At 55.4% G+C, this 27,494-nt stretch overlaps 3 protein-coding genes, 1 long non-coding RNA gene and 1 other non-coding gene across 6 annotated transcripts in view; 1 reads left to right on the top strand and 4 right to left on the bottom strand.

Annotated features, from left to right (window-relative positions):
- Positions 1–198: 198 nt before the first annotated feature.
- On the bottom strand, positions 199–14,665 carry PTPN6 (protein tyrosine phosphatase non-receptor type 6). 2 transcript variants are annotated; one of them, XM_037389472.1, is made up of 16 exons: positions 14,509–14,665; positions 14,219–14,323; positions 8,845–8,967; positions 8,343–8,537; positions 5,718–5,940; positions 4,894–5,010; positions 4,630–4,743; positions 4,133–4,229; positions 3,632–3,711; positions 3,392–3,541; positions 3,141–3,272; positions 2,723–2,877; positions 2,364–2,431; positions 1,830–1,981; positions 1,024–1,121; positions 199–915 (listed from the first exon to the last, which is right to left on the bottom strand). In XM_037389472.1, the coding sequence occupies exons 2-16, from the start codon at positions 14,230–14,232 to the stop codon at positions 807–809; spliced, it is 1,827 nt and encodes a 608-aa protein (XP_037245369.1). In that variant the 5' UTR covers positions 14,233–14,323; positions 14,509–14,665; the 3' UTR covers positions 199–806. The 2 variants fall into 2 exon arrangements, with proteins under 2 accessions (XP_037245369.1, XP_037245370.1); XM_037389473.1 differs by lacking the exons at positions 14,219–14,323; positions 14,509–14,665 and adding an exon at positions 9,224–9,561.
- LOC119148863 lies at positions 11,106–13,239 on the top strand. The gene is made up of 2 exons (XR_005104518.1): positions 11,106–11,176; positions 12,322–13,239. It is a non-coding gene; the product is annotated as an uncharacterized LOC119148863 (long non-coding RNA).
- A 923-nt stretch (positions 14,666–15,588) lies between the features above and the next one.
- C5H12orf57 (chromosome 5 C12orf57 homolog) lies at positions 15,589–16,381 on the bottom strand. Its single transcript, XM_037390588.1, has 3 exons — positions 16,233–16,381; positions 15,983–16,159; positions 15,589–15,914 (listed from the first exon to the last, which is right to left on the bottom strand). Exons 1-3 carry the CDS (start codon positions 16,282–16,284, stop codon positions 15,766–15,768), a joined length of 378 nt encoding a protein of 125 aa, XP_037246485.1. The 5' UTR covers positions 16,285–16,381; the 3' UTR covers positions 15,589–15,765.
- On the bottom strand, positions 16,355–16,414 carry LOC119149499. The gene has a single exon (XR_005104731.1). It is a non-coding gene; the product is annotated as a U7 small nuclear RNA (small nuclear RNA).
- A 709-nt stretch (positions 16,415–17,123) lies between these two features.
- ATN1 (atrophin 1) overlaps positions 17,124–27,494 on the bottom strand; it is a 28,741-nt gene continuing 18,370 nt past the window's right edge. Inside the window, exons 2-10 of the mRNA XM_037390091.1 lie at positions 25,840–26,033; positions 25,542–25,679; positions 25,070–25,183; positions 21,751–23,759; positions 21,266–21,488; positions 20,440–21,157; positions 19,018–19,161; positions 18,668–18,848; positions 17,124–18,109 (exon numbers count right to left, since the gene is read on the bottom strand). Of these exons, the coding sequence (XP_037245988.1) occupies positions 18,076–18,109; positions 18,668–18,848; positions 19,018–19,161; positions 20,440–21,157; positions 21,266–21,488; positions 21,751–23,759; positions 25,070–25,183; positions 25,542–25,679; positions 25,840–25,917 (3,639 nt within the window). The 5' untranslated portion in view covers positions 25,918–26,033 and the 3' untranslated portion in view covers positions 17,124–18,075. The remainder of the gene's footprint in view (positions 18,110–18,667; positions 18,849–19,017; positions 19,162–20,439; positions 21,158–21,265; positions 21,489–21,750; positions 23,760–25,069; positions 25,184–25,541; positions 25,680–25,839; positions 26,034–27,494) is intronic.

Here is a 27,494-nt window from a genome sequence, read left to right as displayed (position 1 = left end):
CTCAGACTTGCCTGACAACTACCATCACCCATGCCTCATGGCAGGGAGCCACCGCAATCGGTCACAGCTTCTGTTCAGGAGTCTGAAGGCTTCAGGAAATGATGAAAGCTAAGCTAGAGCCATTCTTGCAAGTCTTTGCAGGGCTGCAAGTGAAGCCAGGAGTACAGCTATACTCAAGGAGAAATCAGAGGGAAAACATTTTTTGGGATTCAGCATCCAAACAAACAGAAGTTTTATTTACAAACAAAGGAGAAAACACAGCCATCGCCTCAAATTCTGGTATATTACAGCATCCAGTTGAAGGACCAAGTAGAAAAGGGACCACAGGGCACAAGATTGGTGTTGAGAGGAAGTTTCCTGTTGAATTGCGGAGGAGCTGAGCTGAAACAGGCCAAAACCTCCACACTTCAAACACTGAGGCTGAGGGAAGGCTGCCAGGCTGCACGCTAACTCACAGTGGTGGGCAGAGGTGCAGCCCCTGCAAAGAGCTTCCTCAGCTCCTCCTCAGGGAGGCCTGAGGCTGGCACAGGGACGAGAAGGCAGAAGACACAAGGGCGAGATGGGCAGGATTTCATCCTGTTAATGAATGATGAAGGGGCAGCAGGAGACTTGGCTGGCCTGTGCAGGCAAGGGGCAATGGAGTCGGTCAACGGAGCTTTGGTTGAGGGCACTGAATGGTGGCAGGAAGAGAAGGGGAAGGCCTAGTTCCAGTCAAGAGCAAGGAATGCAAGACAGGCCAGCCTGGACACGAGCTGAAGTCACGCACCCCAGGTTCAAAACCCCATAGGGCTACCTGCAATGTACACTTATTTTTTCTTCAGTGAGCCTTTCAGTTTCTTCTCTGAGGAACGCTGTTTCCGCACCTTCTCCTCCTTTTTCCCCAAGTTCTCATAAACTGTGGACTCCTCTTTCTGCCTGTAAGACCAGGGAAAAACAAGGGAAAAAGTGAGCAAGAGGAAAAACACAGCTTTTTTTCCAGCAGGGAGACTATTGGCAGTGGCAATGGCTTAGGTGGGCTCTTACTTGGAGGATTTTCGCGAAGCCTTGGCATGCACATTCCTCACTGCGGGGGGGTAGGCAATGTTCCCGTACTCAGACTCGTTTGGCTTGCCTTTCTGAGACTACAGGAGAGAAAAACCAAGCTGAGAAGAGCATGGTCTGGGAGAAGCACATGAGGCATCACGGATGAGTTCTAGCTGTTAAACCACGCTTCGTGCTAGGACCGCAGTGGGGGCTGGTGAGCTGCTGAAGCCCCCAGGCTTAGCACGCTCTGTGAGCAGCAGGGATACAAATGCATCCTTATACAGGGGTGAACAGTGAGGCAACAAATTCCTGGAGGCACTGGAATGCTCCAGAGTACCACATGTCAGCTAAAGAATATTAAACAAATAGCAGCAGCTACTGGATGCTGCTAGAGGCTTCAAGAAGATAAAAGATGCCACTTATCAGCTAGTAGGAGAAAATCCTGCAGCTGCAAAACCAGGATGGAAAAGACAAAGAGGAAAGGAGAGGACAAAGTCTTTGCCTGTCCTAGATTCAGCTTGTAACAAAAGAGCACTTGGTGGAGATGTTATGTAGAATGTAGTTGAAATAGCTGCATTAAACCTTACTGCCATTCAGCAGTTCAGGAGTGGTTGGTACATGAGTTGCTAATGTCATCTCCTGAATTTTAAAGAGAGGAACAGCGACTCAAATCATGGTACCCCACTGTAGTCTATGCAAGTCCCAGTGTGAGCTTAAAGGTTGGAAAACAGAGCATGTGGGCTCAGAAGCCAGCACGTGCAGGGCCTAGACTCACGGGACGGACAGGAGAGTCCCCTTTCTCTCACCTGGATAACTTCCAGCTTTTTCTTGGTTGTCTCTATGAACTGGCAGATGGCCATGTAGATGAACTTGTACTGAGCCTCCGTCTGCACCATCCCTGAGCGCTGGGCCCTCACCATCTGGATGGTCTTCTGGATGTCAATGTCACAGTCCAGCCCTAGCAAGGGGCAACAGAAAAGCTTATGGACATGCTCACTGCCTCCCTCTCCCAATTCTCCACCAAAAGCAGTCACAGTATGGAAGTTTCCACCCCCCTCCATACTCTTTCCTCCTCTATCCTTCCTTCCTGCTCAGCATCTTTCAAGTCTGGCCCCAGAGGAAGAGCCCAAGCTCGGGGGAGGCTGCAGCCGCAGTTCAGTGGATACAATGCAGAGATCCAGCAGCTGCCACACAGCAAGGAGAGCAGCACAGCCTTCTCAGGGCTGTGCCAGCATCTCTGCCATTGACACCTGGTAGTTTTCATCCATTTGCAGTTGGACTTAAGGGCACAGCCCTACCGGGTAGGCCAGTTCGCTTCAAGATATTTGGGGTCCTCTTACCCTTGGTGGAGATTGTATCCACTATCATATCGATGACGATGATAGTCCCAGTGCGGCCGATCCCGGCACTGCAAGGGGAGGACAAGCAGAGGTCAGAGCCATACAGCTCCTGAAACCAAACACAGCTGCTGCTGGGGAAGGATGTGGCACTTGCAGCAGCTGTTCAGCAACGCCCCAAGAGTCACGGATCCAACAGGCAGTTTGGTTTGGGGGCATCAAAGAGGAAAAAGCAACTATCGGGGCTGGCATACGCTTCACTCACAGGTCCCAGGGAACAGCTGGTGCCGCAGGACAGACTTCCTACAGCCCTCCCTAGATAAGGGATGGAGAACGCTTCGAACACCAGCCTCCATACCAACCTGCAATGGACCAGAATAGGCCCTGCATCGGGGATGCTCTCTTGCTTCTGGTTTATTTGGTCAAGGAAGCTGAGCACTCCTCCGGGCTCACTGGGTACCCCGTGGTCAGGCCAGCTCAGGTACTGGTAGTGCCAGATCTCGCGTGCAGCCTTACCCTGTCAATAACAAAACACTCCACTGGTAAAACTGCAACACAGTCCTTCCCTGACCTCTGTCCCAGGGAAGCCAGAGGGAATCTCTGTCTCCTGTGCACTTCTTGGTGATCTCACCCAGTGTGATTTCAGCCCAAACCAGGTTGGGAACAGCACCCCCAAGAATGATACAACAGCAGCGTCACCACAGCACCTAGCAGTTCCCAGCCTCAGACGTACAGTGACAGATGCACAGCGACCATTAGACTTCGACCAGGCACACTCACATTATCCATCGGACACACACAGAGGTGCCGGAGTTTGTACTCCAATGCGTCGTGCTCTCCTGTGGTCTCCACAAGGTAGGGACCATATTCCTTCGTGCTGCCCACCTCTGGCCAGTAAGGAACACATTTGTTCTGTGTGGGCAGAAAGGACAGGGTGAGGATAGGCAGAAGACAGGAAAGAGAGAAAAAAAGCAGAGCAGCGGTTGAAGCAGAAAAGGGCAGCTCTGAGACACCTACAAACTGCTACTTACCCGCCCTTTTTCTACTTCCCGTGTAGTCATCACAATAATGCGCGTGTTCTCCTGCCACACCATTTGCCAGAAGTCATTGACTGTGGCATCTAGGCAACCCTGGCTAGCGATGTAGGTCTTGGTGCACTCATCCGGGCTGATGAGGTTGTTCTGAGTGTGAACAGGGGAAGATCAGGAGGGCTGCAGGAGCAGCCAGGCTTCCCCCGTTTTGGGCATGCAGCCATCTTTCGAGAGTCTCACCTTGACATAGTTGGCATTGATATAGTCAGATCCAGGTATATTTGGGTCCCTTCCTTGGAGGATGACTCTGGAGTGATCAACTGGGGATGCAATGAAAGAATAAACTGAGCAATGAGATACTCTGTGCCAAGCCACATGACGCTCCTTCGCTGCCTACCCCCCCCAGCCACCTCATTGATGCTACCCAGCGCGTGCAACATGCCCCGTATTTTCACCTCTCCTTCTTTGGGATCAGACCAACCTCACCCCATCCTCCCATCTGCCCACCCCTATGACAGACCATCAGAAGCTAATGAGTCTGTTGCAATTGTCCCTCCTTCAAGGACACGAAAAGGCTGTAACCTCTCTCATCAGCTCTTACATCCTCAATGCCGCACACCTTGTAACCCACTTTGGAGGACAGAGCGGGCTGAGGCAGGGCCAGGGATGACTTGGACCACATTTCATTGCCTGTCTGTATCTATTTGGTATTTTTTTTTATAGTGGAGAAGCAAGACTCACAGGGCAAGATGTTCTTGTATCGATTCTTGCTCTTGTTTTCAGGTCTCTGACCCTCGTGACGGTCAAACAGGTGCTTGGCTTCCTGTTTTTGCAGGCTCTGAGAGTAGAAGACAGAACAGTCATGGCAAGTCACAGGGAGGTGGGCACTCAGAGGAACACTGGTGAATCTGGGGACACATGGGCATGCTTGTGGGGCAGCGGAGAAGTGAAAAGCAAACCTAGACTTGAAAAATCCAAGGTTCATGCCCTTACTGTCTTGATGACTCATTCTCCCAACCATGAAAAAGCACATTTCTGCCTCAGTGGGTTCACTTAAAGATGACGCTCACCCCCCAGAGGAATGGGTTCCAGACACAGACTTCTTTCAGAGATGAACTGACAAGAATTTACAAGACACCTGAGAAGTTTGTGTCCAGGAAGAAGTCAAGGATGGAGGATGAGGAGGTGCACAGGGACTTCCTAAAAAGCCAGAATAATGTCCCCCAGCAGTTTCTTACATCAAATTCCTCCCAGAATCCAGCCTTGGACGTCTCCTCAGAGACACTCTTCTTGTTCAGTTCCTGCACCCTATTCTCAATGTCGGCAGCATTCACCCTCGTAGCGTAGTAGGGCTGGGGATGGGAAAACACAATGGGTTGGGCAAGAGAGGCGCACTGCCGGAGAGCAGCCCTATGGAGAAAAGGAGGAGAGGGACACAAAGCAGAAAACAGCAAACGGGTCCTTCCAAAGGATCCCTAAGAAACAGAGGAAACTGGATTTACCTGCTTCAGATACACAAAGGAGCCAGACACCTCCTCAATTCCAGTCTTCTTGAAGTGCTCCACCAGATCTGCCAAGCTGTCAAACGTCTCAGCACCTCCAACTGTGTAGCGTCCATTCTAAATGAAGGAAGAATGTGTAACGTCCCACTCAACGTTCCTACAGACAAAGCTCCTAACACTCAGGGAAAAAGTAACACCAGGGTGCAAAGCCACAGTCACCACCCTGTGCCATCCCAAAAAACATTTCCTCTGGCAGAGAGGTCAGTGGTAGCTTGCCCTGGGAACATGAGGTTCACAGCATGGTGAACTGACTCCTGTTCTCAGGGGACGAAAGCCCAGGGAAGGTATATTGCCCCCAGCTCTCATTTAAGGTCAGTTGCTTTCTGTCCTTGAACTACCCCTCTGCTCCCTGCATCATCCCACAAGAAAGAAACAGAACTTGTGACAGCCAGGTTGGTGACATCCTTCAAACTAGGTGTGGAGGTCTTGCCAGATGCCACTCCTCCTCCTCCTCCAAGGGCTTTTAGCTCTTTTGACAAATTCATAACTAGACTGTGAATCCTCCTCTCTCTTTCGCCACGAACTCACTGTACCGGAGTTCTCGGTCCCACCGAGCCCTGCTTCCCCCTGTGTCTCAGCACCCCGCACTGCCCACGGCCACCCAGGCTGCGGCAAGGACATAGGAACCTGCAAGGTGACAGCACTTTGATCCAAAGTCAGCAACACTGCTGGTGACAATCAAGTTGACAGGGCCCACGCTTTTGAGGACATCATCTGCAAAGACCTTTTCCACTGCCTTTCCCTTTGCCCTCCCAGCTGCTCACCTCACACATGATCTTGATGTGCGTGACTTTGAGCCGGGCCCCAGAGGCACTGCTTGCCCCAGCTGGTGCAGCATCAGACCCAGGTTTAAGCTGGTCAGTGAGGACAGACAAGACAAAATCCCCGGGTTTGCTGAGGCTCTCCCGCACCAAGAAGGTCCAAGGGGTGGCTTTGGCCTGGAGAAGTGACTCAGCTGCAGGGCCTGACAGATGCCCATGGTACCACCTAGGACAAAACAAGGAAGGGTCAGAAGAGAGGTGGAGATGCAGGTAAGCGAATGCCCTTGAGCTGATGAGCGAAAGACAGCAACACTGGGGATGGGTGTGGGAGGAAGAAAGGAAGAGGGAGACAGAGGGGAAGGAAACCAAGGGAGAAGCAGGATCTTGGGAAAAGCAGATACAGAAAGAAGTAGAGAGATGACAAGAAGAGGAAAGAGCAAGGGATGAGGTGGAGGTAGAAGGGACCTGGGGAACAGAATGCTGGTACCAGAGGACACAGTGGGAAAGCACCAAGTGTGATCCAGTTGTGTGATACACGCAAACACAGGTAAGCAATGCTTGCTGGCTTGCGGGAGGGTGGTCTGTGGGTTTCAGCACCTCCCAACGTTACTGGGATTGTAGCCTTACAAAGCAAGGTGCTTTGGAAACTCAAAACATCAGGGAAACAAAAAAAACCCCCCACAGAGTCAGAAACTCTCCCATCAGTTAGCTGCACGCAGATGGCTGTGCTGAGATCAGATCCATTACAGAACCGTCCCATCGACACCTCTTTCTGAAACTCAGTCGCCTCTTCAATCAAAGAATAATCCCGGTTCTCTGGGCACATCGCACCGCAGCAATCAGCCTAGCCAATGACGTGAACACCACAAGCCACCTGGAGCCCATATTCTGCTCCTGCTGCTTACCACTGTTCTTGATCCACGTGCACATTCCTGTCCTCAGCACAAACACCCAGTCAGCAGCTCCTTCTCTCCTCTCAGCACACAGTGAAGAGCACCCGCACCTGACCTGCTCTCTGCCTTGCTGCAGGGCTGGGTGCAGCCCGTGCGGGGCTGTACGGAGCACAGCTCTGTTCCGCTGAGGCAGCGGCTGAAGACGCAGCCACCTGGGCCATCTCCCCTGGCGAGCAGCATTTCAAAAGCAGGTAGCTGTTGCGTCAGCCTGACTTGCAGCGCCCCTCCCTGCTCCCACTCGTCCAGGTACCGCAAAGAGCACCAGCCATGTTCTGCGCATCAGCACGCACACCATGCCCACCGCCGGCCAGGCCAGGCCAGCACTCAGGAGACAAGCCAGTGTGTTTAGAGCTGTGGGAGCAGGTTTGCAAAGAGGCCTGGGGTGGTACTGGTGTCATGGTGAACTTCACGTCGTTAGGCCTGTCTGTTCCCAGGAACTGAAATGTGGTCCAGGAGGCCATGCCCATCACAGAAGCAGCTGGGGCACTCATTTACCCCTGCGTCTGGCCAGCACAACACATTCCTCTACACAGCACCTGGGTACTAGTCTGATGGCAAGATGTGGCAGAAAGTTATTGTGCCTTGGCAAGTAACTTCTGCTGATCCAATCCTCATGCACTGCGAGAGGAGTGCTGGTGACTCCCGCTGCACGGCAGCCGTTAACCTCCAAACCTCCTCCTAAAGAAGTGTTCAGCTGCCACGTGCCAGTGCTCAGATGCCCCTGGGGAATGGCTGACTCCTCCTGTTCATCGAAGAGGTCTCCTGGCCTCCCCTCCACAGGTAAGAGGAGGTCAATGGGTCCTGTTCCCCGCTCCCTTCCCCCAGTAGAGGCCAGCTCTTCAAAGCCACGTGATGGAAAATCACTTGGGGAGAGAGTGAGAGCAGCTTTCGTAAGAGCCCGGGGCGGGGGGGGGGGGGGGGGGGGAAGTTTCCAACCGCAGAGAGGAAAGGAGGAAACTGCAGGGCCATAACCCAACGGCCCTGAGTGGAGAGGCCAGGGGGCGAGCAGGCACTGGCCCCTCTGCAGCCTTACCCCGGCCTAAGCAGGGCCCTACCCAGGTGCTTTGCCCAGGGCATCTTTGCTCCCTGTCTCCAGGTGCACAAGGAGGACCTGTCCAGCCCAGAGCATGGTGTGATTGCTCCCCCAGCAGCATCAAAGAGCCTGAAAACACAACGCAAGGGCAAAAAACCGCCTGATTTGATTTAGGAACTTGGTGTCAGAGACGTATGCAAAGCAGAGACAGGAAGGAGACTAAGCGGGCTAGGAATAGCAGGGGAACATGGTCCTGCTCTCAGCTACATGAGTCAGTCAGGCCTGGAATAACCAAGGAGGTCTGGGGCAAGAGTAAGGACTTCCACATAACATGTCACTCTGTGGACCACTGCACTCCCATCACTAACACCACAACCTTTGCTTTTAGAAATAGTATATAAATAGCAAAGGCAACAGGAAACCAGAAGTAAAAATAGAGCCCTGTTAGGTCTGCTGTGATGAGTCAAGGTATGTCCAGCTGTTTCTGGGGATGCTGCCCCCATGGAAGCACAGGAGGCTACCAGGGGCAGGAGACACTTTTTGCAGGGTTTGCCCTGGGGATGTAGGCAGGGCAGAAAGGTGGCCACAAAACACAGAGGAGGTCTCATCACAGACACACCGGCTGCTTTGCTTTCTCTGTACCTCTCTGTAGTGGGGTCAGAACAGTTGAGCGGGTATCGCAAGTCGATGATGGTTCCATCTTTGTCCTGCAGCGAGCCCTGTTGCTGCGTGTAGTACTCCACCAGTTCTGACAAGGTGGCAAACTTCTCCCCTCCATACAGGTCATAGAAATCCCCAGTATTCTGGATGCGGATGTGGGTTACCTGATCGCCAACCCTGTGGGATGATGCACAGAGCAGTCCGGTGAGGCAGTTGGAAAAGAGACAGAAAATGTTCTGTGTTGCCTCCTGCCATGGAACCAGAGCAAACCATCCCAGTGAAAGGAGATGACTGGAAAGAGAAGCTCCTGGGGCAACTCAAGGGAGGGTCTTGAAGATGGTGGGAAGCTGAGGTTCTTTTACAGCTTGGAAAGAACTCAAAGGAATAAGGACAGGATGAAGGTGACCCCACAGGACATGTAAGGATCTAAGCATTCTGCGTATGTAACCCTCGCAAGATAGAAGCTGGGGTCCAAGTTACTTACCGGACTGAAAGAGAAAAATCCCCTTGATTCTTCCGACTGGGTCTGGCCAGAAAGCTCCCATGGACACCTCGTCCCTTCAGTAAGGCTTCAGCTTCCAGCCCACTCAGGTCACGGTGAAACCACCTAACAGAGGAGATAAACACAAGACCAGGTGAATAAAAAAGGCCAGGCACTACTGTGGAGATTTGTCCCCAGTCAGCATCCCTGAGATCCCATACAGGTGACAGCCAGCAGCAGCATCCCTTCCCACCTGATGCCTCCCCCAGACTATGAAAGGTTTCCATTGAGATACGGCTTCCAGGATGATACCCGCCTTGATCTGTCCTACTTTCTGGTCCCCCTCCTTACACACCCACACACACTTCCCAGCCCCTCTTACCTCACCATCTTGGAGGGCGAAAGAAGAAGGGGCCAAGTGGCTCCCACCAAAGCAACTCAAAAAATACAGAGGAAAAATCAGTTTGTGATGGCAAGAAAAGGGAAGTCGGAGGTCTGTGCTGGAGCACCCAACGCCAAGCTGCTCCTGCACCTCTTGGGAGCTGGCCATGTATCTCTCCTGGTGTCTGCCGTCAGTCCATGCAGACCTTCTCCATCCACCTGTTTCTGGATACGTGCCTTGCTGTCTGCCCTGCTGCGCAGTGCTGTTGGGCACAGGCAGGCGCAAGCCCGTGCGCAGCCAGGCACGCGCGGCTCCAGGAACAGGAAGCACCCTGAGCCATCAGCACCCCAGCCCCAAGCTGCTTTGCACACACTTCTGCTTCTCCTTTCATGTCTTTCCTCCCCATCCCCCCTGTTATTCTTGGGTCCCTTTCTTTTTTGCACAGTGGGGTTGACTCTACGAGTGCATCTTGGATCTGGCCGTGCTCACAAAATTCAGCTCTGTGTGTCCTCTGCTCCCCTTCTTCCCCAAAAGGCCAGCAAGAGGCATGAGTGCTGCCCACCCCCAAGCCCTTGCTGTGGTGCCAAGGGGACCACAGCTGTCTGGGGTCACCCGCATGCCCACAAGGCTGAAGCAGGTACCCCCTGCTAGCTATGCAGTTAGGAAGCCACGGAGCAACAGAGCACCCCCCAGCATGTGATGACCACCCAGCCACTGCTTGGCTCTGCTGGGCCACCCTCAGCTACGCAGCTGAAACCTCCCTGCTCCAGCTTGCTGGTGAGCACTCCGGGCAGGTAAACATCCGACCTGCTCTGTACAGCCGCAGGGGGAATCTGTGCAAACCCAGAGCTACGGATGCCGAGGTCCAGGCTAGCACCCCAAGCAGAGTGCTGCCCTCCTGAAGCAGCCTGCCCGCAGGGACGGGTGGGAGGCGATGCTGAAGCTGCCAGGAAAGCAGGCAGAGAGCAGAACAACAGCTGCCACGTCCCGTGGGCCCACACAGCACCAGGAGAGCTTAGCCCAGGGCCTTCAAGATCCCCGTACAGCATCCTGAGGCCAAAGCCGTCAACGTAGACAACTGGATATAAAGGAGGAAAACGAATTGCTCCCAGTTACCTAGCCACTTCCAGCCACCGCCTGTGACCGCCCTTTTCCATAGCACTGGTTTCAAGGTCAGAACGGGAGCTAAGTGGTGGCCTAAGAGGGCAATCCAGCAAAGGGGCCTGACTTTTCCCTGGGGTCACCTCAGCTACCCCACATGGTGGCGTGGGCAGCGGAACAGCAAGAGACTTGCTCATTGCAGTACCAGCAGCTGCAGGATTCGCTGCACCACCAGGCTGGGAAAGCCTGCAGAAAGCTGAACAGGCTGCTGGCAACGTGGTCAAGAGAGAAACTAACAACAAAGGGAAGTGTGGGAGAGACCAGCGGGAAGCTAAACTTCATTGCTAGAAAGGCAACACAAGCACCTACAACAGCTTCCTTTGAAATGTTTCCAGTTTCACACACATGATGAGCCCAGATGTGATGAGCTGCAGGGATGCAGCTGCACTGACCCAAAACTGGTATCAAAAAACCTGAGACTTTAAAGGCACAAAGACCCCCTGGCTCAAGGGAAACAACTTCTACACAGAGTTGTAGAATTCACACCTAAAAAACTGCACCTAAATGAGAACCAGTCTAGCACTGGCACAGGAAAGAAATATTGTGCAGTGGTAGGAGAGAAACGACAGGATCTTCTGGGCAGAAGTCCCAAAAGACAATTCCTGATACCAAAAAAATATTAGATTATGTAGGGTCAATATGAAGCCAAGACAGACAAAAAATAAAACCTAGGCATCCCTACGCCTTATGAACAGATGAAGGAGAAAATCTGTCTGAGGAAGAGAACATTAGTGGGAAGAGGGGAACAGCGAAAGAACACGGCAGCAAAGAGCTCGGATCAGAATATAAAAGGTGAGTTAGCACTAAACCCATGTAATCCAGCACCTTCCAGTAGGACAAGCCACAGGCTGCAGTGTAACTCACATGTCACAGTATTTGTGGGGATACAAATCCCAGATCACATAATTTGCAGGACGAATTTATACTTCTGGTTGCTTTGAGCTCAGGAAAGGACTGGACACACACGGCTGCCTTGGCGCCTTTGATCTGGGCCATTAATTAAAAACTACCAGGGAGGAGCTCCTGCTGGTAAGAGAGGGAAATACCACAGCAGAGAAGCAAATGGTTGGTATCTTTGAGGTTGCTCTCCCAAATAGCTGCAGGATGGAACAGCAGACTATAACTGAGCCTCTAAAATACTTTCTTAATATAATTAACAGGTCAAGAGATTTCAGCAAAGAGACTACTCTTATGCTGCTGTTCGGCTTTCGGTACATGTGGTAGAACCTCATCTTGTAAATCCTTTGTGGAGCCAAGCCACAGCTAGCATGCAAACAAATTTAGAGGAGAAGATAAATGAAATAGCTAATTAAAAAGACACCCACATCTGGACTGCTGTAAAAAAAACCCAATCAAACAAACAAAAAAACCACTGATAAACTGGACAGAATCCTGCATAAGGCCACTAGGGCAGTGAGGAAAGAGCCTGGAGCACAGCAGAGACGGAGGAAGCTGGGCTTGTTCAGCTTGGAGAAAAGATGCTTAATGAGGGATTTAACAGCCGTTTGAGAGTACCTAAAAGGGGACGGGGATGGGGATGGGGACAGGGGGTGTTCGAGACGATGGGACAGATTCTTCTTGGTGTGATACAGCAAAAGGACAAGAGGCGATAGGCATAACTGGCAACAAGGCAATTCTGATTAGGTATCAGGAAAAATTACACTCACGCCCCCCCCTCAAGGGCGGTTCAGCCATCGCCCCAGGTCCCCAGCAAGGCTGGGGGGTCTCCGCTCCTGGACATGTCCAGGGTCCACCTGAACAAGGCCCGGAGCAGCCTGATCGAGCTGTGGGGTTAGCTCTGCTGTGAGCAGGAGGTTGGATGAGATGATCCAGAGGTCAAAATGATCGTCAAAGGAAGAGTCTAGAGGAAGAGGTTATGTACAGTGTTTCTTCTGCCCCTGCATTCCACTCCCTAAGCCTCTATTTGCTATTTGCAGCTGCTTGTTGAGTCAACCATCAAATCTATAACAAACGCAGCATCCTTCGGCAGAGTTCCACTGCTCAGCTACAGAAACACCTCCTCCTTTGTCTTGCTTATAACCTGCTCCCTGCCTCATTTTTAATAACACCTGGTCGTTGTGAAGCAAGAAAAGCTAATGACCGATTCTTGACTCCTATTCACCCCTGCAAGGCGTGATGCAGACCTGCACTGCCCATACCCTTCCTCAGCTCTTTCCCAGGCTGAAGACTCCAACCCTATTAAGGTGTTCTTCGTACAGAACTATTCTCCACCTCCGATCACCTTTGCTCTCTGTCTCTGAGATGTTTCCAACTCCGGTGTACTGTTTGAGATAGGAGTGAAGGGTGACACACAACTGCAGTGTTCAAGATGCTAGTGAGTCATGGACACATACAGAGACGGTGATTTCTGCTACTATTTCACCACAACTGAGTGTTAATGTAACAACTGCATGGACTTATATATGCTAACAGTCTTTGCCCAGAGAGCTTATGATTATTTCACAGTTCATTGGTTTATATGTAATTTAATTATTTTTCTGCATGAACATTGTTTTACATATGCCTATACGGAATTTCATCTGCTGTTCTGTTGCCCACACATTCACTATCCTACGGTCCTTCTGCAATCATTCACAATCAAGTCCCACCCTATTATCCTGAGTAACTTTGTACCATCAGCCAGTTTTCTCACCTCACCAAGCTCCATTTCTAACCAAGCTCCATTTCCAGGTCACTCGGGAATACACTGAACAGCACATATTTTAGGTTAGGGCCCTGTGACCTGACCACTGGTGACTTCCCTTCGCTGTATAAACTGGATGTTTATTCCCACTCTCCATTTCCTATTTTCTACTAATTCTTTACCCAATAAAAATCTAATCTTCTCCCTTACACCATATCTTTACTCTTATTCAAAGACTTTGATGAGAAAGTCTTGTCATTTTTTTGAAATCCAAGGAAACCATATCAGCCAGACCTGCCTTATCCACAAGCCTGCCAAGTCCAGCAAAACCCCTCGCTTTACAAGACAGGGTGACAGGTTTGCCTTTACAAAAGCAGACGTTGACCCTTTCTTTAATATCACACTCATTGCTTTCTTCATTATACTGCCTACCCTCTTGCCCAGATAGCAACTTTATCTGTGCTTCCCTTGTGTTTGGGGGATCTCCTTTGGAGCCCCTTTTTGAGAACCAGCACTGCAGTTGTTACTTCCAATTCTCAGTACCAAGATGATTTCAGACAGGAGGTTTTGCCACTCTACCCAGAACCGCACTGCAGCTCAGTGCAGAGCGAAGCCACCTGGGCTTGGGGAATGGGCAGATGGACCATCTCTTCTTGTGACCTGCTCAAGCCAGATGCCCTCTGCCAGGCCATAGGACCCCAGAACAGTGCTGGACCCCCATGGTTGCCCGGATCCTTACCACAGAGTAATGATGATGCAAATCCCATTTCCTTACACCACGCCACTGCAGCCTCCAGGACAAATCACCCACTTGGACTGACCATGAAGATTTTATGTCCTGCTGTTCCATGAAAGGCTAGAAAAACTGCAGGGAATCAGGGAATAACCAGGATGTAAAAGGCCAGCCACCAGACCACTCCCTGTACCAAAACAAAGATGCTGCAGCTGAGGGGCTGGCACAGTAATTGGACTGGACTGGGCACGGCAGACCCTGCTTGCTCTTCATCACAGTGAGAAGGAGCAACAACACCCATCTAAAGCACCGGGAGCTCCAGTTCCCAGGCTATCTTGTAGCTCCCATTAGAAGGTGGGTTTTTTCCCTTCTGTGCCAGATTCCTACTGCCAGTATTTTTAGTTTTCTCACCAATAACTCTTGTTTGCTTCCCACAACGAGCATTCACAGCACTCACCCACAGGATGGCATCAGGACCTTGACCCTCAGCCCCCCCCCCGCTGCTGGAGGGCTGACAGCAGCTGGTGGAAGAAGTACCACAGCCTGTAACCAGGGGTTCCTACTAAAGAAAATAAAGCAATGTTGGAATTACCAAGACAGTATCTGGAGATGGACTCGGGAAAAAGATCAAAGACCTTGACAGAGGAGGGGTGGACCCGCACCCTCCTGACAGGGCTGGATGCTCAGGGCAGCAAGTGCCAGGGCTCTGGAAGAGCAGCTGGCGCTGCAGCTCCCCCCATGACTTACCTGTGTCTGATCCGCACCAGCACAGTCCCAAACCCCACCTGTTCCCGGGCAGACTGAGAAGGAGGTAGCTCCAGGTCAGGCGAGCCACAAGGCCTCAAGCAGAGGGCTTAATTTTCACCATTTGCAAAGCTCTTCCTAAGCTACAGTTAATAAATAATTAGAGGGGTGGGGGAAGGCCAAGGCCAAGCTGGGAGAGGTAGATGGAGACGGAAGGGACTGACTGCTCTTCCTGCCTCCTATCCACTAAGCTCACGCCCTTGCTGGCTGCATTCCTGCCTGGTTCGTAACCAAGAGGCACAGAAGGCAAAACCGGACGCAGCACAGTCACACCTGGCTCGCAGCTCCCTGCCCTCCCAGGCCTGACTCCGCACCCCAGCCCTGGCCCCCACTGCCCTCCCCAAGGGCCTCAACACTTTGAAGGGCAACAGGCAGGTGAGTCTAGGAGGCTACAAGCAGACACACCTGACCTCCCTTCAGCTGCATAGTCAGACACAAGGCACCATGCTGGTGCACCGCTAGGTTTGTCTCTCCTCAGTCCCAGAAGACACCAAGTAAAATTTGACATTGTTCTAATCCAAGCTGCAGCCCAGCCCACCCACCCAAGCTGCTCCCTGCCTCCTTCTTCGTTAAGGCCAACACGTTTGATTGCACATTCAGCCAGAAAACAACGCAGCCACCAGCACACCGGCGGTAGGAGCAAGGTAGCTGCACTGACTCTGCTGGGGACAGGAGCGTCAGTGGCATTTATGACACCTGCCAAACAGCACCTGGTTGTGTTTAGGGATCCATGACCTCATACATTTCAAATAGCATGTTTGTGAATGCTTGCTCTTAGACGTGACAGCACCTCTAACATTTACAAGAATTACATCACTTTGATGTCAAGTCCTAGGGCTTCACACTAAGGTTTTGCATAAACCAATTACCTTTTGCAGAACATGGTATATAGTGTACCCCTGAAAAAACTAGCACAGGTTTCATCAGGCATGAGGTGGGCACTGTGGGAACCGCCTTTTCACCAAGGAGAAACGCTGTGCCTGAGCAGCAGTGCCGAGCCCACGTTCATTCATATAACAAGGGGCATTTTTAAGATATTTTTTATTCACCAGCAGACACACAAGCAGGCACAAAGCACCCCATTCCTTTCAGATCAGCATCTCCCACGTTCAAGAGCTCCATTCTGGGGGCCGAAGGGATGCACACCCGGGAAGGAGGGCACCAGTCAGGCACCGAACACGGCAGGACAGGTCCACGGTCTCAAGAGGTTGCCACTCCACCGGTGCTGGCCCCGTGCGGCGGCAGCGTCATGGGTGGCAGGAACATAGCCTTGAGCTTGCCCGACATGCTAGCGATCTCCGGGTCCTGCGACTCGTAGGACTTGATCAACCGGGCGAACTTGAGGACCCCTGGCAAGAAAAGGGGGTGGGGAGTAGGCGCCCGTCCGCCGCCGCTCCCCCGGCGGACACCAACCCACCTTCGCCGTCGTTGCTGAAGCCGTAGGCTTTGATCACGTCCTGCTGGATCTGGGTGGCCACGGGCAGCAGGAACTGCAGCATCTTGCCCATGTCATTGCAGGCGTTATCCCGCGCCTCCTCCATTCGCTGCGCGTTCTCCGCCGCCCCGAAGGCCTTGATCACCTCCGCCAGCACGGCTGCGGGCACAGGACAGCGGACGGGGCGCTCCGCCGCCGGCCCGCCCGCTGCCCCCCTGCCCGCTGCACTCACCCTTGGCCTGCTCCGCGCTCAGCGCCGCCGCGGGGCCCTGCGCCGCCGCCATGGCCCCGCCCGCCCCCTCCCCCCCCCAGCGCCTCGCGCCGGCGCGGCCCCGCCTGCCGTTACACCCCACGCGAGGCTTCCCGCGCAGCGGGAAACCTACTGGACAAATACTAAAAGAGCTGAAATCACTGTGCGGCACCCGCCCCGCGCCGCGCCCCCTCCAGTCCGACACGCCCCGAGGTGAGGGCGAGGGTCGCAGCGACCGCTCCCGCCCCGCGCTGCCTCCCGCCTCCCCTCCCCCTGTCCCGGACGCCCGGCATCCCGCTCCCGCCGCCCCGCGCTCGCCACCGCCCCCGCGAAACCCGGCCCCGCCGCGGCCACCGGGGCGGTATGCAGATACAGCGTTTCCCATTGGTGCCGCGGCGGGCACGCCCCGCCCCGCGCGGGCCGCGGGGGCTGCTGGGAGGCGAGCTGCGTGGGGCTGCGCGCCGCCCGCTCCTTGCCCTGTGCTGGGCCGTGGCTGCCCCGCGCCGCCCGCAGCAGCCCCGGCGTTCAGCCCCTGCCCGGGAGCGCCCGCTCCCCCGGCCGGCCGCGGCCCTGCACGGCCCGGCCCTGGCCAGAAGAAATGAACACAACGCAGTCCGTATCTGGAAGGGTTTTGTTTGTTTGCTTGTTTGTTTGTTTTCCCTTTTTAAGAGCTTCATATATATATTTATATATATAAATTATTAGAATGTGTGTTGGGGCTCAGGAGTGCGTGGGGAACTTTGGGTGTTTCTCCATAGCTGGGTTGTTGGTTTTCTTTTCCTTTTAATGGTTAAGTAAATATATATATATGGGGACCAATCGAGAAATACAACTGTGAAATCAGACACGCACACGGGGCAAGGGGGTCACAAGTTGCTACATAAAACTGCCACGTCTAATAGGATGTGCATGAGTTAAAGTACATCAATTAGAATGGGTGAGGGGAAAGGGGCAGCCGCCACCTTACAGCCAGTCCTAGGACGAAGTCGTGCGTGGCCATGCCGGCCCTCCCCGCAGGGCTTGTGGTGGTCATTGCAGGCTTGGAAATGGTCTCCTGGTGCTTCGCACCCCGTGGCCGTGCCCGGTCCCATCAGCCGTGGAAGGCACAGCCACCACCTTGCAAACAGTCTTGCGGTGCTTTGCACCCCGATGGCTGGGAGCCGTCCCCCCACGGGCAGGAGCAGCTGCTGGCTGCCCAGCGGGTCCCCTCATGCATTGTTTGCATCAGAAGGGATGCTGGAGCATGGGAAGCCACTCATGGCTAATCTGGAAAGAGTTCCACGTTGCTTTTCTGTATCGCTAAGCAGTATCTTACACCTAAAGGGGGGTGGGGTGTGAGGAGGTGTCTCGAAAAAAGGCTCTTTTGGGTTTTGAGTTACTTCTTGGCTGTACCTCCTCCTTGCAGAAGCAGAAAAGGCAGCAGCATCGTGTACATGAAGTCCTGCAATGCTCTGCACTTTTTATTTAATGCAACTGTTCCCCCAAAACAAAGGATGGAGCTGCTGCCACCCTGAATTCACATCAGTCTTTGTCTTTTTGAGCTCTGTGCAGTCAATGCGGATTCTGTTTCCTTCAGAGCTCTGCTGAAATCACGTACCAATCATTTCATGTCTGTTAGTGGTGTTCCAGTCCCTCCCCACTTTCTCTCCTCCACTTTCTGCTCCCAGGATGCCATCCTATACTTTTCGTCCACCTTCTTTTGCACTCTACTGCATGGTGGGATCAGATGTGTCATTCTGCAGCTTCCCCTCCCCCGGGATTTGGTTGATTGATTGCTCCTCAAGAGAAAGACATGATGATGTCACCTTGACAGGAGAAGTCCCATTTAAAGGGGTTTGTCACTTTCTTTCTTCAGGTGGCTAGAATAAAGAGGAACAAGGCAATTGTGAGAGAGAAAACGGCAGTTTAGTATCTTACACTGCCTTTTGTTAGTCTAGACCCACACGACGCTGCTGGCTTTGAAAGTTTTGAAAATCCTTGAAGCAGGAGATGCTATTGAAAAGGTACAACACACCCCTCTCTTTGCCAGTGTGCTTCCCCATGCACTTGTGAAAGCTTCGTCTCGGCAAAAGCATCCAATCCTTGCGCATGTTTGGTATTTTGGCAGCGGTATGAGTCGTAATCGTAATGCAAGTTTACCCCCCCTCACCCCAGAGGAAAGGAGCAGAGACGCCACATGAGATCAGCCACCAAAGACCCACTTGCCAAGAACAACCTTGCTGGTGGCCCAGCCACAGCTGTGCCCCAGTGTCCTGCATCCAGGTGTGGGCTCAGGCCGTGTCACCCATTTCAGGAGCAACGCCTCCCTGTCCCCACTGCCCCTGCCACCCCCGGGCCAAGGCTGGGCCTAGGTATGTATTTGTGAGGCCAGAGCGGTCTGCGTGCCTCGCGCCACGGAGAAGAGCAGCTCCATGCACCTGTAGTAATCTTCCTGCGTCGGGAGCGGCACGCCGTGCAGAGGGTGATGGGCATGCAGCCACTGCTGCTGTTCCAGGGCCAGGCGCTGCAGCTCAGCCGACTGCGCGTGCATGGCCTGGAGCTGATGTGCTGCGGACATGGGCGCAGAGAGCGAGCCCGGCAGGTCCCTGTAGGGTGCAGCTGCAACCAAAGGCAAACAGGGAATAAACAACGTTAACAGCTCCATCCTCGCCCACAGCCCCATAGCTCAGTCAAGACTTTCCTGCGCTTCCCTTTCCCAGCCTGGCACGACCACCCTGCCCCTTGCAGCTCAGCTGATACTCTTTCACAGTCCCTGTGAGCATCTTACCAAAGAGCTGGTGGCGCAGGACTTCGTTCTCATGTAGAGGGTGAGGCAGGAGAGGGTTGGGGATGGTTCCAGCTGGATATGGTATCCGGGTGAGGTGTGATCCCGAGGCAAGTGGGTCAATAAGAGGGTGAACAGAGGCTGAGGCTGGGAAGAAAAGACACAAGATAATTGTCCCATGCTTTGTAAGAGGTAACACAGAAAAAGGCGCCAGGCACAACAAAATGGACACGGGGAAGGTTGGTGTGTGTTAGGGATGGAATGATTTCAAGGCTGGACCACACAATACCATGTCCTTCTGGTGTTACTCTTTCTGTCTGCACTGAATTTCACGTAAACCAGTCTGGCACAGCTCTGCCCCTACACTCCTCAGGGAGAAGTATACTGCTCCTTTGAGTCAATTCTGCAAATACCTGCTCTGCAGTCATGTCTGTACCCAGTATCATGCCCATCTGCCACCCTGGCTGTCATTCACAGGCATACTCATGTTGGGTGCTTTCATTTCCAGGTCTCATCCAGCACAGATGCTTGGTGCCAGGCACTCAAGTCTGCAAGCACTACCTAAGGCTGAAATGCAAGATACTATTTATACAAAACCTGCTCTTTTCAGCGTTTTGCACTCACTGCCAGAGTGCGGGCTGCAGATGCCCTACTATGGAACACGGAGGAATGGACATTCACTGGTACTCGATGCCACCTCCAAGCAGTGGCAGCTGCTTAGCGTGGGTGTCTGCGACTGCCACCACAGCCCACGGACTGCTCACAGTACCTGAGCAGGCTCAGCACTTTTTCCTATTGTACTGTAGTTTGGGCTTTGCTTCCCAGAGATTTAGGTCCCTAAACTTCTTTTTACTTTGCCTTCCTGTAGGATGTGGAAATGGAAGGCACCATCACTCAGTTCTGAAGGACAACAGCCTCCAGTTCCTTACAACTAGCCCATCTTCTCTCCCAACCTATCCCACCACCTGCAGCAAGAGCCAGAGGAGCAAACCAGAGAACAAACATCTCATTAATCCTAAGGACACTGTCAAAGCTGGGTTAGCAGGGCTCCCGCTCCCTCCGCAGACCAGCAGGAGGGATGCAGGCCACAGCACCACCACACTGGTAGCCAGCGGGACCCCAGCACTCGTACTGCGTCCCCAGAGATTCAGAGCTACAGGACATGGTGCAAGCAGCTCTGCTCGCCACTAAGACATCCCAGTAACTTCCAACAGGTGTCAGGGTCTTTGGTGGGACAGAAGTGAGGGCAAGGCTCAGTGACCATGATGTTGACCTCTTCTGGCCGAAGAGGTGGACCCGGGGCCTCAAAGTCTTGTCTCAGCAGCTTTTGTGCTTGCCCAGTGTCAGAGGGAGGGAGCGCAAGGAGGGTGCTGCAGGAGGGAGAGCCAGGCTTCATGCAGGGCACCGCCACCACAGGGTCCCTACCTGCGTGTATGGCATCCTGCTGGTGGAGATGGAGGTGGGAGTGGATGTGGGAATGCTGATGGTGATGAGGTGTCACATTGAGCATCTGCAGCCGGGCCAGAGGATCATTGCTGAGAGCAGCCACTCGCTCGGCGTGCTGGCGCTCGGCTGCCAAGCGCTCGGCATAGGACATGTCAGGACGAAGGGTCGGGCCAGCTGCCAGCGCCAGCCTCTCCCGCTCCAAGTGGCCCAGCCCTGGGTGGAAGGGAAAAGCAGGATGAAGGCCAGGGGCCGTCTGCAGACTCAGCCCGCCATGGCGTGGGAACGGATCCATGGCAGCAGCCGGCACGGCGTGGAGCTGCTCCAGCTCGGCCGGCTTGACTTCAAAACCGGGCTTGAGACGTTCACGCAGGTCCCGGTCCCTCAGGTCACGTTCGCGGGCTTCCCGCTCCCTCAGCTCTCGCTCCCGTGTCGCCGGATCGCTGCTGTAGATGGCCGGCACGTTGTACCCCAGCAAGCCTGGATCAACAGCACCCAGCGGCACGTAGAAAGGGTGGTTGCGGTTGCTGGGGGACATGACATGGGGCCGTGCATATTCGCTGAGGGTGCGCAAAGCTGGGGTGTCGGGGCCCAGGTACGGGGGAACAGTCGCTACAGCACTGCCCTGCTCGAAGGAGGGGCGGTGGGGCACTGGCCCGAGGGACGAGCACTCAACCGGCCGGCCCTCCTGGGCCATCTTCTGCAAGAGAGCAGAGAAACCAGCATCAGGGTCCCAGCAGGCAGTGGCCGAGGGGCTCCTCAAGCATCCACCCCAGCTGTGCTGCAGCAGTGGGACCCCCACACCTACCACGCTCCTCTCCAGCTCCCGCTCCTTCTCCCGCTCCCGCTCCTTCTCTCGCTCCCGCTCCCTTTCCCGCTCCTTTTCCTCCCGCGCCTTCTGCTCAGCCTCTCGCCGCACTTTCTCCACCAGATCTGCCCTTTTCTTGGCCAGCTTGGAGCCATCGAGGGGCACAAAGTACAGGTCTGTGCGGGAGCAGGAGTTGAAGCCACGGTCCAGGTGTTTGTTGAATCTGGGGGTGACAGGCAAAGCCAGTCAGTGCAGAAGGGGCTGGAGGGCAGGGATGGGGATAGGGACGGGGACAAGGACAAGGATGAGGACAGGGACAGGGGCAGGTGAAGCTGAGCCCAGCACCATGGGAAAAGGGCTGGGTGTCATGGGAAAGGCAAAAGGGCACAGCTGCACCCCATACTTGGGGTGACCTCCCCTTCCCCACCCCATATGTCCCCCAACAAGCCTGGGGATGCCCCCAGAGCCCCCCCCCCCCACCTCACCTGGCTGACTGGCTGGCGTGGCTTGGCACATCCACCACCTTGGGGGGCGGCGAGGGGCTGCGAGCAGGTGGCACAGGGCTCTCAGGGGGCTCATACTCCTCTGACGGCTCCTGCTTGATCTGTGCGGCACTGAGGGGCAGCGGGGGCGGCGGGGGTGCCGGGGTGGCCATGCTCCCTGGCAGGGGTGGTGGAGCAGAGGGGGCGGGCGAGGGGGCTTTGTAGCCCCCCGCCACGGGGGAGGAGGCCACCCGGTAGCTGGGAGGGGTGGCTGCCCGGAAAGGGGGGGCTGAGGAAGCAGGGGGTGAGCCCGGCTTGTAGGGGGCCGGGGGCTGGAAGGTGGGGCCAGGGGAGGCCGCCCGCTTCCCGTAAGGGGCCACGGCTGAGGGGGGTACCGGGGGTGAGACCGTCTTGTAGGGGGCCGTGGAGGGGGAGGCCATGGTGGCAATGACAGTGGAGAGGGTGGTGGCAGCGGAGGTGACCGGGGGTCCGGCCCCATGTGCAGGGGAGGGGGGCGGCGGCGGGGGAAAGGTGTAGGTGGCAGGGCTCTGCCCCGGGGGGTGAGCGCACATGCCAGGGTAGCTCCCCTGGGAAGAGGTAGCAGAGGAGGACGAGGAAGAGGAGGAAGAGGACGAGGAGGACGAGGAAGAGGAGGAGGAAGAGGAGGAGGGGGCAGCGGCCGCCGAGGGAGCCTGGCTGTAGGCAGCCTGGCTGTGGGGAGGGTACAGGCGCAGGCTGTAGGTGGCATGGGAAGGGTGATGGCTGTTGGACTCCAAGCCATGGGAGTAACCCCCGGGGGGCTGGGGGGGAGCTGCGGCTGCTGGGGAGACCCCCCCGCCGCTCCCGTGGCCATGGTGGTGCTGCTGGGGTGGCTGCTGGTGATGGGGCGGCTGGCCAGGGAAGGGGGCGGCGGGGTGGGAGCCGGTGTTGCCCAGGGGGCGGCTGTAGGGGGGTGGTCCCTGGCTCCAGACAGGCTGGGAGGGCAGGGAGGGCTGGGTGTACTTGGGGGGCTGGCTGGACACCGAGAGCCCGCTGGGCGGTGGGAAGGAATGGCCGTAGGAGGCACTGTAACTGGGCAGGGGCTGTGCTGGGGAGGGCTGGGGGTACTGGGCAGAGGAGCTGGAGGGTGGCAGCGGCGGTGGGGCGTAGGGGTAGCGGGAGGGGGCCAGGGCCGGTGCCTTGTCCTGCCCCATCCCATGGGGCGAGGGAAGGTGGCCACTCAGGGCCTGCCCCACCATCCCTGGGGAGCTGGAGGTGGCCACCGCGTTGTTGAGCGGGCGCAGGGCCGGGGGGGGAGGCAGGTTGGCAGAGACATGGGGGAAGGAAGGGGCCGAGGCTGGGGCTGCGGCCGGAGGGTTGGCTGGAGGCGTCTTTTGAGGGGGAAGCCCCCCTACTACTGATGCCAGCGAGATGGGAGTGGTGGGGGGTGGGTTGTGCTTGGCACCGAGGGTCTGCTCACGACCCCCTGATGCTGGGAGCCCCCCAGCTCCACCAGCAATTTTGGCCCCGACCTGGACCACATTGGCCGTAGGGTAAAGAGGAGTGTGGGATGAGGAGGAGGAGGAAGAGGAGGAGGAAGAGGAGGAAGGGGGAGCAGGAGGGGCCGCAACAGCAGAGGAGGAGGAGGTGGGTGTCTGCGGGGCTTGAGCTTGGAAAATGCGGGAGGGCTGGCCCTCCAGCTGGGAATGGTAGCTCCCAGGGGGGGGTCCCTGGGGGTGCACCTCACCGGGGAGCCCAAAGCTGGGCTCGGGTGGGCGGGCCAGGCTGTCAGGAGCAGGAGCTACCGGCGGGCTCTGGGGGAAGAGCGGAGGGTGGTGGTACGAGTGAGATGGCCCCTGGGACAGCACGGAGGAAGAATCAGAGTCATTCTCCACACTGCCAGGGCTGTAGACGCTGGGCGAGGTGCTCCTGTTATCCTGGTCAATGTCCCGCGGGTCACTGCTCATCTCATCATTGAAGCTGTGGCCATCAAGGCTGTCAACATCGGATGGGGATGGAGGACAGGGCAACTCCTGGAGTAGGAAGAAGGAGGACAGTGGTGTTATGCAGCTCCCCAGATCATGCACGGTGCATTTCAAGTTCCTAGAGGACTCGCTTTCCAACCTTCCTCTGCCAGCCCCAGCACTAGAAAACCCCTCAGAGGGAAGGAGACATTGTCTGGCAAGGGAGAACCAACAAGTCCTCCTGCCCCTGCCCTCCAGTGCTCTCAGGTCCTTCATGAGCATCCCACGCAATAAGTACCTTGTAGACAGAGGTAGCAAGGGAGGGCAGGGAACTGCTGCAGACCAGGCTGAATGAATAGATGCTAATGGTCCCAGCACCACCACCACTGTGATGGGCCACTGCCCAGGGCATGATACCAGCAGGGGACACAGAGCAGCACGCAGTGCAGAGCTCCAGCACAGCCCACAGACCCAAAATCACTCTTCTTGCTCCTGCAAGGTTCTTCCTGGATGAGACTCGCTCTCCTCCAGCCCATTCTTGCCCCCCCACTCACCTCCCTGAGCCCCCCTGCACTCCCCAACCCCTGCCCCCCCCCCCCCTCCCCTCAGGTAATTAAGCCTCGGTGATTAAGCAGTTAGCACAGACAATTAGTAAGCGCCACTCTGGAGCCTCGGGGCTTACCAGAGAGGCTAAGCTGAAAAAAGATCACTGTTGAGCTAAAGAGTGTCCATGTGGAGAGATGACATCGGTGCAAGCACAGCGGTTTAGTTACAGTGACCTCCTAAGGGCAGCAAACAGCCCCCCGAGCGCATGCCTTCAGGGGCTGTTCCCTCAGCAGGTAACAGGGAACTGTGAAGCCCAAGAGCTGAGTCTTGCTCCGACCACCCAACCCACCAATCCAGCCCAGTGCTGTCGGCACTTCGGCAAAGCCCTGCCAGCACAACGAGCTGGCACAACACACACGAGTCGCTTTTGCACGACTGTCACCTAGAACCTGGCAGGACTCACACACCTCCTCTTGGTGCTGCTCTGGGGGAGCAGGAGAGGCTGAGCACAACCCAGCGGGTGCCCATGCACCCAGCTTGGCTCTGGCCGCTGCGCCGGGAAGGCAGGGCACGTGCCCGGCCCCAAGAATGTAGCGGTCCCCTGCAGAGACAGGGCAAAAGAGACGGAGAGCCTCCGCCTGCTCAGTCCCGCCGGTGCTCTTGTAGCCAGGCAGGTGCCACTGGGTTGGGAGAGCCACAGTGCAAAGCCCGAGATGCCAGGGCTCCCGAGCAGCAGGGACCTCAGGCTGGGTGGGCATGAGCGGCACAGAGCACGGGAGACTCCTCCGCCCTGGACCAGGGACATGCCAGCCACCACAGCAGGGAAAACTCACCTCGGTTTTGGTTTTTTTGGGAGCATTTGTGTCCTCCCCTTCACTCTCTGAGATCTCTTCTGTTCGGCCCTGCTTGCTGCCCTTGGGGGTGCAGGATTCCTCCACCCGGCCTTTCTGCAAGGGAGAGGAGAGCAGGGAGGTGGGGGGCCACGGACAAACTTCCCACCCTGACAGGCCTGCACAGCCACCACAGCGTGTGTGTTGAAGACCTCAGCAGACCAGCACTGAGCCAGGATATGTCAGAAATTAGCACTGAAAAGGGCTGGTGAGGCTGAAGGCCAGCCGCTGGGGGACGGCGGGCAGTGCAAGATGCTGAGGAAGAGAGGAAAGATCCCGCCTGCTCTGGAGAGCTAACCCAGCACGGGCTCCTTGGTGGACCCCTTCTGGTCTGTGTCCCCGAAATCTCCAAAGGGATCCTACCCAGCCTGGGCAGTCCTTGGGCACCCCCCACTCGCGCATTAGCTTATACTACCTTTGTTGCTTGCCGGGATTTCTCAGCCTTGCCATCACTGCTGGAGGTGCTGACGCCCCCAGGAGAAGCTCGACCCCGCGACCGGAGCTCCTCTCGGGGCCCTGGAGTCTCTTTCTTCCGTCCGCTCCGCATTGACATCTAAGAAAGAGGCCACTGGATCAGTCCGGCTTTGCATCCCCCCCGAGTCCAGAGCCCCGGCACTCTGCTGTGCCAAACTCACGTGCGCTGCGAGCCCCTGTCCCAGCCCACAGCTCCAGCCTGGTGCTGCTGTCCCACCCCCCTCTCCCATCTCACGTACTGAGTCCTTGTTCTGTCGTGTCTTCATTCTTTTGGGTGTGGGACCCCCATTCTCCTTGGCCCGGTTTGATGAAAACATAAATTTTTATCACTCCGCACCCCCCTTCGGCTGTTCCTGGGGAGATGGAGACAGGCCAGAGCAGTTCTGCTGGAACTGGGGCTTACACCAGCCACGCAACAAGGTCCCGGTGAATCCTGCAAGGCAGGCAAGCAGAGGAGAGGGGAGAAAGGCTCAGTGGACTGCAGGACATCCTTTTGTGGCTTGCTGTAGAAATATGACAGAATTATTCTTGTTTCCTTATTATTTACAGACGCAAGGATCTCCACCAAGAATGCGATGAACTTTCCCATCAGTGGGGGAAAAGTTCTGGCTGCTGGCGCAGCTGATTTCCCAGGAGCGATACCCACACAGCACGAGGCAGCCAGCGCCCAGCCATACACCTCGGGAGGTAGCAGGGGGAACGGCCATCAGAACACTGGCTGTTCTCTGAAATCATTTCATTATTTTCATTTCCTTGTTTATTCCATCTTCAGAGAGAGAGGAAAAAATAACGGGACAGGACTTTAAAATGTTTCTGGTGACAATTTTTCTGACTGCCTAAGTTCCTCTTGGCACTTAGTGCCGCAGGTTACACTGCCCATAACTGGCCACGTGCAGTCGTTAGTTGGCTCTGTGTAACGAACCCCCAGTGGCCCTTGCTGAAGGGGGGTTACATAGCCCTGCCCACCCAGAGCACAAGCACAAGCACCCACACACCAGCATGTCAGGCAGAAAATATGACAAGCCTTGCTTAGGCTGTTCCATGCCCCAGGTACACAAACAGGTGCAAGAAAACGCATTTAGCTTTGATTTTGCACGATGCAAACAGAATCAGCTCCCTTTAACTTGGAGTGCCTGCCCAGGTCTCCCTCCTCTCCGCAGGCAGGACCGTTCCCGGCGTTCCACAGTCCTGCCCAGAGATGCAGAGTACATCCCAAACGCTGTGAATACATTTACAGCTTTGTGCCGTGTCCAAAAGCACCGCTAAGACACTTGGCACCCTGTTATGCCACTGAGTGCCTGGGTTGGAGTACGAAAGCACCATGATTGCGTTAGCCTGGGAACTGGACTGAAGCGATTCAGGGATGCTGCTCCTGAAACTCGTTTCCTTGGCTCCATCCAGCTTAAGATTTTTTGCACTGCACAGACATAACCAAAAAGCAACTGCTCTACCCCAACCTGCCACCTGAGCTCCTGTACTCGGGCCTCCGGCATGGACAACCTGCAAGACACAAAAATGTGCCCCGTGGCTGAGGCATCAGGAGAAAAGAGCCACATCTCCTAGGTTATATTCTCTGAGCTGGAAGCACTGCGTTTTGTGAATAAGACAACTTCAGATCTGGGACTCCTAAAGGACACCCCAGACCTGGAAAGATCAGCTTCCAGCTGGCCAGTGCAGGAGCAGCCTGGGTGCACTCTCACCTCTCCGAGAAGGCAGCTGAAACCAGGGATCAGAGCAAAGGCACCAGAGAGGAGAACTCTTGCCCCCCATGCAGCCCTGCTGCTGGACCACACTGCCCCGGGTCGCTGCCTCCCTCCGCCTCCGTCTCCCTGCCTGTGACAAGCAAGTAAGGACACTGGCCTCTCTGTTCTGAGTCCCCGCATCTCCCCTGACC

The sequence above is a fragment of the Falco rusticolus genome, chromosome 5 (assembly GCF_015220075.1).
Source record: "Falco rusticolus isolate bFalRus1 chromosome 5, bFalRus1.pri, whole genome shotgun sequence".
NCBI lineage: Eukaryota > Metazoa > Chordata > Aves > Falconiformes > Falconidae > Falco > Falco rusticolus.
Note: the sequence above shows the minus strand (reverse complement) of the source record. Positions and strands in the feature narration are given on the sequence as shown.

What these genes read in the sequence shown, in the direction of transcription:
- C5H12orf57 (XM_037390588.1), bottom strand. Translation starts at nt 16,284, where the DNA reads ATGGCGGCGGCGCAGGGCCCCGCGGCGGCGCTGAGCGCGGAGCAGGCC. An exon ending in GAGCGCGGAGCAGGCCAAGG is followed by an intron (nt 16,160 to 16,232) that starts GTGAGTGCAGCG and finishes CTGTGCCCGCAG; the next exon opens with CCGTGCTGGCGGAGGTGATC. An exon ending in CTTCAGCAACGACGGCGAAG is followed by an intron (nt 15,915 to 15,982) that starts GTGGGTTGGTGT and finishes TTTTCTTGCCAG; the next exon opens with GGGTCCTCAAGTTCGCCCGG.
- PTPN6 (XM_037389472.1), bottom strand. An exon ending in TCTGACCCCACTACAGAGAG is followed by an intron (nt 5,941 to 8,342) that starts GTACAGAGAAAG and finishes GTTTTGTCCTAG; the next exon opens with GTGGTACCATGGGCATCTGT. An exon ending in AAAAGCTGGAAGTTATCCAG is followed by an intron (nt 1,122 to 1,829) that starts GTGAGAGAAAGG and finishes TCTCTCCTGTAG; the next exon opens with TCTCAGAAAGGCAAGCCAAA.